Raw genomic sequence first — 12,913 nt, forward strand, 5'->3', positions numbered from 1 at the left:
TATTAAAAAACTTTTCTGAAAAAAAAAATAATTTTTACCTCCTATAATTAATCAAATTTATTTTTTTAAATTATGGTAATAACTAATAAATATACCACATCTCGTGAAAAATGTACCCACTAGCGGCACTAGCCATACGTTTCATTGGCTCCATCCCATCAATCAATTTTACAAGAAGACAGAAATGTCGATAACAATGGTTAGTAATAGTAATAATAATATGTTAAAAAATTAAAAATCAAATTCACTTGTATTTCCTATTTTTTAACTTATTTACGAAATGCAAAAAATGTTTTACGAGTTTATTTATTTTGAAAACTCCTAGCAGAATATTCGATGCGAGTATAATAATAATAATAATAATAATCCGATTAGAATGTTTTTAATTTATCCTTAAAATAAAATCATTAATCGGTAAAATTTTGTTTCGCTTTTTAACCCTATTTAAATGGTTTTTGGACAATGGATAATATTATAATATAAAAAATAAAGTAAAATAAAAAATATATGCATAGGATCCAAAACCCATTTTGTACAGGTTGATTACATGGTAATTAATTACATTATAACGTATATGCTGTGTGTGATGTGAGTGTTTGCCCGAATAACGAACAATGAAGATGCATCATCGTGTTGAACGTTATGAATATACATAATAGCGTAATATAATATAGTATAATATGGCAGAGGACCTTTTATACGGTCGAATATTAATTGCGCCGAAGTATATTTTATTATTACTACACATTCGCGGTGTGTAGATACGCGCGTAGGCCTACACCGCGATCGATTGGACAGTGGAGGTCTATTGGTAGGTATTGTGATTTAATCATCTGCACCATGAAAAGGCACTTGACTTCGCATCGCAAAAGCAACCGCTGCAGGTTTCAGAGTTTTCCGTCCGTTATCGTTGCTCCGTGGTCGTGACAATTTTTACGGTATTTTTCCGGTGCGACGATGAAAAAAAAAACGATAAAACAATATAATAATCGCATTATAGATAATAATAACGAACCAAATAAATAGACTGTCCTAACCGTTGTGCGATCGAAAGCATACATAATAAATATACGAATTTATCGTATATATAGTATACGGAACCATAACAATAGATATAAATGTACAGGGACGCATTATTGACAACAGCAGACAGAAGTGATAGAGAGACAGCTCTCTCTCTCTCTCTCTCTTTCTCTTTTTGTATACGTCTGTCCGGCGACGGGATATGCATTTTTAATAGTCTCCGCGGGAGTTAAGTGGAAAAATGTGTTTCGTCCATATTATTTATTTATCGAACTTCTGTCACGAGAAAACCCGCATCGGCGAGCATTATTATAGTAGTAGTAGTAGTAGTAGTAGTAGTAGTAGTAGTAGTAGTAGTAGTAGTAGTAGTAGTAGTAGTAGTAGTAATAGTAGTAGTAATAATAATAATAATAATAATAACAACTACGGTATACAGTGTTCATATTGGTACGGTAACATACTATGTGTACACAACGCACCATCATTGCCCGTGGCGATATCGATTTATTTACAAGGGCGAGATGTGGTCAACTATGGTATCGAATGTGCGTGCACGATTTATAGATTATTAGAATTATCTGCGCGCGGGTACACGGGGTACCCCCGATAGCGTGAGTACTATCTCCAACAGTGGATTCAGTAAAGTTAAAAAATAAACATCAATTATTAAATAAAAGCACGCACGAATATCGTACCGCACAACAATAATCTTATTTCAAACGTCAAAGAATCACTCGCACTTATATTATTAAAACACTGAGAGTTGTGACTTTTGAAAAATAACAGGCAATATATGAGATTAATGACAATTGGCAGCAGACTTATATTATTTGCTCGTTTTATTGGATTCACAGATGGCGATCTACTAGGGAATATATGGTGTTCTGATTGTATTAAAGATATAGGTAGATATATATAGATACGTTAATATTGTATAATATATCATGTCATTCGCAATCGCCGAACATCTGAAATACCCGAATAATAATAATAATAATAATAATGGTATAATATTCTCGATTTTGATGAAAAAAGCTTATGATATAATAGTGGTAACAGTATAGTGGAGACATTTTTTTAACAAAAATCCGACAAGCGCACCTACGTACACCCATGTACCTATACAGATCGCAGTAGGATCGCGGCAAGTTTCCCGGCATATGTGCACCGCGCGCGCCGGGTGAATACGTATATCAGCTGCGCGATGTTCAAACGAATAAAATAATAGGAAAAAGGGATGAAAAAACCGACTCGAGTAAACGTCGGTGATGAGGAACAAAAGGACATGTACGCGCGTCTTTGTTACCCGAACGAATGGCACAACAATGACGACGACGACGATAATCCCAAACTAATTCGTAAGGTGAACGCACATATAATTCGACTATTCGAGGTCTCTAATACTCTCTATACATTAAATTATTATAATAATATGTAGGTATAACACAGATTATATTATTATAGTGTGTGCAGAGTTCGCTCGTATCTCCCGCGTATAATATTTGATGTATGTAGTGAATAAGTATATATAATATTGTAATATATAGTACGTACATTATATTATAAAGTCGTAGTCGACCCCTGTGTGTGTATATGCGTCTTGGGGGTAGAGGGTTGTTTATATTTATATACTCGTATTACTCAGTCTATTTGCTAGCTAGCGCAACAAACTTCGCAGTAATACTTATTATTTATTATATTCATCGGCATCCCGTGACCCATATACTTTTTGATCTACCGCCACCTACGCCGCAGCCACCCGTAATAAACTCGAATTACCGGTGGAAAACCTCGTGAGCATATTTTACTACTGATGCAGAGATTCACCGAAATATTTTTCAATATTAAAAATCATACTGTATACTTTATGGGCTGAAACCCATTAGAACCAAAGCTTATAGGCTTACTCGTTTGTACGCCGAAAGATTGTTGCGCAATGAGGGAAAAAACAAAGTGGCCATTTTCCACTTTCAAACATTCAAACCGATCGCGACCTCGGGTAGTTTTTCTTCCGAAAAATGTCTGCAGACGGTACAGATGGAACTGTTGTCATGTTTAGCAAGGGTTTCGCGATGACCATATATATATTTATATATATTATCTCCGGACCCGACACATTTACAATGGAAATCCCAGCAGGAGTTTTAGCGATCCACTCGCGGTCCATCTTCACGTCGATCGGTATTTTAATCAAACGTCGCCGCCGCCGACTGTTTTTACGCGTCTTTAAAACTATCGCGGCGATGGTGTAGAGGTGACCCCGAAAAGTCGTTCGCGATCCACCCCACGTTGTATTGTGATGCCATTATCCGTACACACGAAACTATAAAGTGGAAGACCTAGTGCTTTCGTCGACGTGACAACAATACGCTTTTGATTAGTTGCTTTAATTTCGAAGTGTATTTTTTTGCCGCCGTCTTCAACGACCGAAAAAATATAAATACTTATTCGTTCGTCGTGTATAATATGAAACACGTGCGCGGTTAGCGTGAACTCGAATTCCGACAATGCGCTGTAAATCATTTAAATTTGAATAAATCTAAAACTTTGCGGCGCGCCGGGCGAAAACACTGAACCCACCGCGGTCGCTGCTGCCGACGCCGACGACGGTAATTGTCGGTGTACGACCTCAATTTATAAAAATTATTTTCGTTTTAGCGAGCGTTAAAAACGATGTCGTCGTAAAACTTATTCGTCATTCTAAATCTGAGCGGATTACATTTTAATTTGTATGTTAATAGTTGAGCAATTATGAAAATTCGTTTGTACTTAATCCCGCGACGTCACATTGATAATACGCATAATCCTTGTGTCTGAAAAATATAATAGTATAATAATATTATTGTATGGAAAAAAAATATTGCAAAAGAAATAAAAAGGGTTTGTCAATTAATACGTGTTCAAACGTTAATCCCGATGAATAAAAAAAAGTATAATAAAGTTTTCTTTTTTTCGTCGTTGTATTAAAATCGCTCGTAAATCATAACCAGATGGTATTTTTTTACCGATAACAAATACTCGTTTACGATGACGTACGAGAGACTACATCGGACGTGCACCTATTTCTGTGCTAATGCGTAGGTACCTATATATTATACTATACACTGTGGTCGGATTAACTCGTATCGACGCCGTTCGGTGCTCGCACCAATTTTGGACGGTATCCATTTCCCTGCTAAACCTCTCCCATCCGTACCTATATTTTTTCAGCCGAAATCGATAATAGTCATTCCGCCTCCGCTCAGATTTTGATATACCCTTTTTATACGATTTAATTTATTATGATGTTACCTTATGGTTAACACCGCTTTTACTTAGATGACGCTTTTTTGTAATCGATATTTATACACATTGTAAATATCGTTACAATATTTTATTTTAATTAATATGCTACGCCGTTTTAATTATTTTGGTAAGACTCCACCACATCACGCAACGGGTGTGTTCGCGGTATTATCGCTCAAGATTATAGGGACTGTCGAACGACGGTTATCGAATATTTTGGTCTGCCTATCGTATCACACATTATTATAAAACACTGACCCGAATTTGCATTATGATTAATAGTGTGTTATAAATTAATAAGGTTTTTGTTCTCTGTCCGTGCAACAGTCTAAATAATTTGTGATACACGACACATCATCATTTTGTTTGCTATTCATATTTCAATTAAAATCGAAATACAAGAAGGTAATCTAACGTACAGTTAATAGACTATCATAAAAGTAAAATTTATATGTGTATGTTTATGGAAAAAGGATGTACTTTTGACCAATTAGAAAATTACGGTAAATAAGAAAATAAAAGTCCACAGTCATTATATTATTTAAAATACGATTCAACAATATTATCAATGAACTGTAATAAAACGATAGCTGAATCGTTAAACACATAGTCGCGTCTTCCGATTTAATTGATAATCTTGTTTTTGTTGAATATTAAACAATATTACATCGTTATCATTCCGTCGTCAAACCTATAAGAAGTGGCTCTTTAACATGCGAACAAAAAATCCGCCGACGAACATACAATAATGCAATCCATTGTGCGCGCGATCGTATATTTTGTATCATTGTATATTACTGGCATAACGTTAAAATATTCTATACAATTATTATAGGATCATGACCAACATTGTCAGTGGGACGTGGGTACTTAAAAAAACAAAATATCGTCTTTTATTTATTTAATTTAAAATTAAACGCTCCGCATTGGATAAGATAGTATCATAATATGTTACATTGCACGTGTACATTTACGGTTGTAAATTACCATGTTTTTATAAATATATCCCCACAAATCAGTGAAACAATTTGCACCGAAATATACACGATAAATTCTATCGCGGTAGAAACATTTTCGAAAATACGCATTCGTTCAAAACTAAAGCATGAGTACAAAATTCGTGACTGTCGGCGCGTTGGAGTGCATGTGACTCGTTTAACCACAATTTATTTGTTTTATGCGTGTCTATACCGACTATACCGAATATATACCTATAGACACAATTTATATGGCAAAAGTCTATGGAATAGTTTTAGATTTTTAAAAATCAATTGATTTTTATTTATATTTAAAGACAGGTGAAAGTGATGCGAGCATATATCGCTAAAATCTGTTTGACATGATTCTAAAAAAAAAAAATTAATCCGATATTCCAACAATCTTTAAATTATTATTGTTATTGTTATTATGAAAACGCACATCATTATATGTTATTATTATTATTATTATTATTATTAAAGAGCGTATTATTATATGTTATTATTATTATTATACAGACAGCGCAGCAGGTAAAGCCGTCGCGTATAATATTTCGTTTCATTTGTCCGCTCATTACGAGGCGTTCATGCATATGCAATTTCGGTACTCAAGTGTGTACTGGCAGATAAGGATGCGGCGCGACGCATAACACACACACTCACCCGCGTGCACACGCACACACATGAACGAGGGGAATGGAGATAACTATACTATTATAAGTATTTTCACTCCCCTACTGTGTGTAGCGGCAGCGGTGACCCATTGTGGTTTTAAGTTTCTGTATACGGTTAGTTTGTATTTTGTGTCTACATTATTATGTCTGTTAAGCCTTTTTTTAAAAACTTGCCAGTTTTTTGTCAGTGCATTTTAAGTAATATTTACTATTTTACGAGTGTATAGCAAGCGGAGCATTTTTTCGTCGCTTTAATAACTACACGTATTTCACGTGAATGTACACACGTTTATTTCAAGAGAAATTTGAAAATTGGTTAATATTTATATTTTATAATTAGCAACTTGTAGGTAAATGTATTTTATTTAAATAGCTTAGTGAAATAAATTTACTAAATACAATTTCGTGCAGGACAATTAATCGAAGTATGTTATGACTCACGTATTGACGTTACTACATTATTCTATTGACATTAAGTCAATTACAATCTTCTGTTTCTCTACACACGACTGTTTATTTTTTATAGTATACACGTTGCAGACTCCAATATATTTTTAATTATGTGTGTTGTTTAAACGTGTTTACTGTTCTGGCAATGTAAATTTGTATTGCACTAGTTGGTTAATTTTCATGGCATCCGTATTACATTGATTATTTGTTATATTTCATTTTTGACTCATAAATTACGTCCATAGAATCGAAAAAGTTAGCATACTCGTAAAGCTTGGTTTTTCTCCATTCTTGGTTTTATTTTTATTTTATTTTTTAGTTCGCAATACGTTTTATCCGTCGCGTTATCCTTCCAATCTCGACCTCGTTATAGTGTACGATGAGCATATTATTCGACCCGAAACACGCTTTTATTTTATTTTAATCGAAAAAAAGCGTATGGAATAAATAAAAACCTTGTCTTTTGCACGCGACGGATTACGAGATTGCAATTGTTTTTTTTTCCCTGGGAGAAAAAAAAGTACATTCAAACACAAAGGGAAACCTTAAAAGTATGACGGAGACTTCGGTTTCTCGTCAAAAGACGAAAATAATAACCAGTCATGATGACACAAGATGATGACGATGACAATATACGCATTGACTTGATCAGTTTTCTTTCTTTTCGTGCGTCTTTTTAACAAAAACACGTTTCACTTTGTCGTTTGTATTCAACTAGTTCTACTATATTGAAAATATCGAAATAATACAATAATACTATGTCGACAACGGGATTTTACCGGATCAGGTGACATTCGATAATAATGCTCTCCGATTGATTGGCCACGCGCCCCTCAATAATAATAAACTACCTATATATAATATTATATTATAAACCTTCCCACGCAACAATCACCGCAATGTCCACCGCTGTCGACGAAATCTGATCTTAAGCCTCTTTAGAGGAAAATGCGAAATGGTCGAAGCGGCTATATCTGCTCCGTCTGTCTGATAAAATCTCCCTAGGGGGGTTATCGTGTCGGAATAAGAATTTTTGGGATAAATCTCCTTATACACACATACATACGTGTATAAAAAAAGGAAATATCGTAGGAGCCATGACGACGAGCCCAGTCTCGACGACACAGTTGATTAAAAATAAAATAGATAAAGTTACATATTATTATTACATAATATTGTATGCACGTAGGTATTTCGATGGTTAGAATCGTTGTACGTAAAATAATAGCAGTGTCTCTAAATAAAGTATATCGTATTACAATAATTCTTTAACAATCGATCCCTCGCAGTACATTAAATAACATTATGTAATAATATATTCTCTTTAACTTTCAGTGATATAGAAATGGCTATCCCTACCCCATGTGCGTCCACGGCCGATGGCAGCAACGACGCCGAACAACCGGAAACCGACTACATAAAAATGTTTGTAGGCCAGATACCTAGGGCAATGAATGAGCAGGACCTAATGGACATGTTCGGTGAATTTGGTCGAGTGTACCAACTGAACTTACTCAGGGACAAGTTCTCGGGAGTTAGCAAAGGTAAGATTTTACGAGTACAATTTATTTATTTATTTTAATTTTTACAAAAATGATTTTTATATTTTCCCGCCTTACTTCACGAAGGTACGATTTTACCAAATTTTAAAAATGTACACATTTCACAAGACCGCATTGTCGTTCAACGTACTGAGTGATTTGTTGCGTGTTCCGACAACACAATAATATTATTACTACGTATAGCTATAGTCGTGAACGCAAAAACGTAAGTTTCAATCTGTTGTACAGTCGTTTTTGTCATTCTCCCTCTATCTCTCTTTCTTTATTCGCTTGCCTGCCATGTAACTGTGTATAATTAATATAAAAAAAAATGAACATTTTATGAAAAGTTTTTTGGTTTAATTGCGGCCAAAACGGTAGAAGTTTTCAAATTACACACGACGGCGCAATGTGTACAAAACAGTACCAGGGACATAATTATTACAAACGACACGACATTGTCTCTAAATTCCTTACCGATCCTCTGTGTAAGCATATAATATATATATATATATATATATATAGGTATTAATGGGTATTCTACAAGTAAGGAGTGCGCTTTGCAACCGCTGCTGTTGGTACGTATAACGACAACCCTAAAATATATACCTGAAAACAGAAAAAGTAATAAATAATAAGCACGACACGAGACACAATATTGTTGATATTCTCAACTAGAACTCTGAGGAGGGGGTGGCCCTCGTCCGTTTTGTTCGTTTTTTTTAACGTCATGCCATTTTCACCAAAATATTCGTATACAAGGTATAGCCGCAGGGCTGTTGTATTTTAAAATCGTTCTATGTGCATCTGAAACATCAAACGTTTTTGTTGTATAATATAGTGATTACGATGTCAATATACAGAATAGAAGATTACAATGTTTACTGTGATCTAGGATTAAACGCTTTGAATGGACACATATGTTGTAATTTAAGAGTTTCTGGTTATACCGATGACTTTGTCGATATGCCAGTATACCACGTATACGTGTTATCAGTTCCTGGTAAAATTCTGTCTACTGCATCGTCTGCATCGAGTCGAGTTCATTAAACTCTATATATAATATAATCATATTTTTTTATAGTATGGTTTATATTTGAACACACGCAACTAAACCGTGTATAAACTGCAAATGAGCTAAACGTTTTTCATATAAAAAATATTAAAATCCAAAATATTATAAGTAGTATCATTTTAAAATTATTATTTAATATTATGTATCTTAAAGTATTGCCATCCATGGCGAATGCACATCATTTAACTTACAGCCGATGTGGAAGCGATTGTCACTGGCACAAGGCTTATACATTTTTTACGATCCAGTACGGTGGCCGTCGTCATCGTCGTGGCGATTAATGAGTGCGCGCCGTGAGTGCTACGTTTACGGCCAATTATAATATATATTATACACCATGGTACGCGTTTCTCAACACCTAAATCCGCGTCATTAAACCGCCGGCCGGCCGACCGTCCGGTCGGTATTTTAATCGTCTTTATCACCCCCACGTGTGTGCATCACAGGCGCAATTGGAACGAAAACGACGAGAGCATATAATTAATGTGCATTTTATTTCTATTTTTCCCGTATTCCTATGCTTTCGTTATTTTTATGTGACTTGAGCTCCCGATTTTTATTCGGGTTTACAATTGTAATGTATGCAAATACGACGAGAGTACGAGACTATATTTTTTATACAATAAATGTCGTCGTGAGCTTATATTATTAAATAATTATGGTAAATACACTTAAACCGGAAACAGAGTACGCGTCTCAGTACAACATTAAGTGCGCGTTTCCGCAAAATTCTTCGGAAATTAATTATTAGGTACGGGAAAGACGACGGTATCAATCTCCAAAACTCGTAATTAAAAATAAAATAAAAAACAAAACAAAAACTCTTCACGCAGCTTTTTGAGTTTCAATCGAGTTGCAAAAGATACGAGGGTACTATATAACAACTATACAGTCAACGCAGTAGTAAAAAGGATCCGTCGAAAAGTTTTCGTATACTCCGCTGCTGCAGCTGTCGTGGATTTAATGACTTCTCCGTTCGACCTATACCGGGGGTTTTTCTTCTTTAATTATTACCAAAGGTCGGATAAAAGCCCGCCGTGGCGTATATACATATATATATATATCACGACGACAATATTATATCGTCTCGGCGGTGCCGGCCATCGCTCAAATTTAACGCTGTTATTAATACTGTTATTTTCTTACACTTTCTATTATATATCATATATGCTATTGCTACTCGTAAATCGTTTTTTTCCGATACGATCGTCTCGCGCACTCTTCGCGTAACTCTTATGCGCGTACGATCCGGAAAAAGATTACCGCGGTATAGTCGTTGGCCGCGTCGTATATATATATATATATATACGTATACGCACTGGAGCCAGCGCATCTATTTGTTTTGTTCGTACAACGATAATCCCGACATCGTTGTATACATTTGTCTAGATTAAACCGCGCTCGTATTATTGAAATCCTCGATATACACACGCACATAATGTTTACGTGTTTATACAAAACTTTAGAATCGGGGCGCGACGTATTATTCCGCCCGACAAAGTGTGCGGCGGCGTAGTGGCGGAGATTCCGCCGGCACCGCACCGTAAACCTGTTCGACATATGATATATATACGCACGTGCGCCATCGCAGCGAAACGGGGCGCGGGCGGAATAAAAAACTTTGATCGGCCATATATATATATTTATATACATGCTGTCGGTGATTTATATCTGTCGTACTTCCTGCAGGCCGCGACCCGACGGCTATATTATTATTATTATTATTATTATATGTGAGCCGCCGCTCACGCAGTCGTTCTTATACCGTCGACCGTGTTATTATTATTATTATTATTACTACTATAAAATATTGATGACTGTACCGGAATCCGACGGCCGAATACCGTCGTCGCGTACAATCCCGTGAATCCACGCGTACACGTTAAATCGTTTATTGGGGCTGAGCGAGGACGGGGCAGCTGATCCTCGCCGATGACGAGGAGGCACTAAAACAGCAGTTGTTGTTTTCGTGCGGCGTACGATCCGTTTCTCCTTCAAGACGGTCGCGACCTGCGTGTCTAGCAAGACAACGCTAAGCCAAGGGATTACGTGCCTGTAAAATATGACCTATTCGGATTTTAATTTGCAAAAGTGAACTACCCCGGACGCGTTTAAAACGCGCGTTTGCGATAATAAATTGCACGTGCTTTCCCACCATCCGCCGCTTACCTAAATACCTACTGCCATATTATCAATAAATTCTGCGTCGTATAGTTTTTGACGGGAGAACTGATAGTATTATCGTCGATCGTAGTCGTCACGCATTCTTTCGCTTTTGTTCATTCCTCGCTGCTAAATAATAAACCCCATACGGCCTACTTTTTTGTCATATATAGATAGATACAAATCGTCTATTACGCGTATCAGCAAATTTGTTTAATTGTTCTCATCGCATTTTGAATAGCATTAGAACAAAACGTATTGTTATAACATAACGGTTGCTCAATATTTGGATAAGAGAATACGAGAGATAGAGCGAGCGCTTGAAAGTACCTATACGGGCTGAGGACTTATCCGTGAGTCAATCCTACCACGTTTAATATTTGGGATTGTCAAGAATTCAATAATATAATATATTCATACTTGTGATTGTAATACAATTTATGAAACGTCATACTTTATAAAATATTATCGATGTATGGAACCGTATAAATGTCACTTGATGAATTACACGAACATTATATTTAAGTGACATTTATATTTTCTATACTACTTTCCTCCGGTAAAGTATCCGTCAAGAAACAGTTACATGGGATCATTAAATCCATTTTAGTTTCATATTAAAAATAGTCTGACATATTTTTCATACTTTTCTGGGTTTTAGACTTTTGTTTTATGTTGAAATTTATCCTACTAAAATAATATGTTATTTATTCATACTGTACTATGATAACATAATTATTTGTATTACATTACAGCCAAATAATTTAAATTATTATTCAATGAACAAAAACTAGTGTTACTAAATAATATATATATATTTTTTTAATTTGTAAATCATAAATATTTTTAACAGCGTTTTGATGGAAATATTTATTACATAACCATTATTGTATACCTCAATTAAAAAATTTAATGGTATTAACTATTTATAAAATCCCTGTCCACTATGCTATTATGAAATCGTATTTTATCCATTATTTTATTTTTAAATTAACAAAAGTACACAATGGTGTTCATATAAGTAAAAAAATAATCGTTTTTTAATATTTTTTCCTCAAAATTTATTTTCACAAGTACAATTATTAATATCGTACAATAGATATTTTTATAGTACAATCTAATACATGTACGAGTATGTACGTTTATATAGTGTTTATACCGCAGGAAATATTCATAATAATATATCTTCATTATTCCACTTTATCATAGTGTAGCTCACACATAAATTTTGTTTTGATTCATGAAGATCGGATGTTTATATTTATTCAAATATATACATACTATCTTATATAAAGTTACAATTGAAACAATAGCGACTTTAACATGCTCAATATATATATAAATGTATAATTTTAGATTTTTTTACTATTTTAACTACTCGACCATTTTATTTAAAAATTTCAAATTGTTCTTAGAAGTATCAGGTAAGTTAAAAGAGAAGACAAAGCACTGACGCCGATTTACCCATGAACTGATGTACACTAAACTTAGATATACTCATATTTCACAATATTTTATTTTTCTTCATTTTTTCATGTGCGAGGTCTGTTTATATAGCTAGGTAATATATATTAATGATTAAGTATAGACACCACATATAACACCAGCGAATACGCATTTGTGTGTTTACTATTTAATTATACAACTATTATGGTTATCGTTTATATACGGTGCTCAATGTGCTTACTATATAGGTGGTTATGTAATTTATGTACCACCATACCC

The 12,913-nt window shown here is 34.7% G+C and overlaps 1 protein-coding gene across 16 annotated transcripts in view; it reads left to right on the top strand.

Moving 5' to 3' along the window:
- Window positions 1-12,913, top strand: part of LOC113560339 (CUGBP Elav-like family member 1) — a 169,301-nt gene that overhangs the window by 58,900 nt on the left and 97,488 nt on the right. For all 16 annotated transcript variants that reach the window (XM_026966146.1, XM_026966148.1, XM_026966147.1 and 13 more), the window contains one exon: window positions 7,745-7,953. In XM_026966146.1, coding sequence (XP_026821947.1) covers window positions 7,745-7,953 — 209 coding nt within the window. The remainder of the gene's footprint in view (window positions 1-7,744; window positions 7,954-12,913) is intronic.

This window comes from Rhopalosiphum maidis, chromosome 4, assembly GCF_003676215.2.
Source record: "Rhopalosiphum maidis isolate BTI-1 chromosome 4, ASM367621v3, whole genome shotgun sequence".
Classification (NCBI taxonomy): Eukaryota; Metazoa; Arthropoda; class Insecta; order Hemiptera; family Aphididae; genus Rhopalosiphum; species Rhopalosiphum maidis.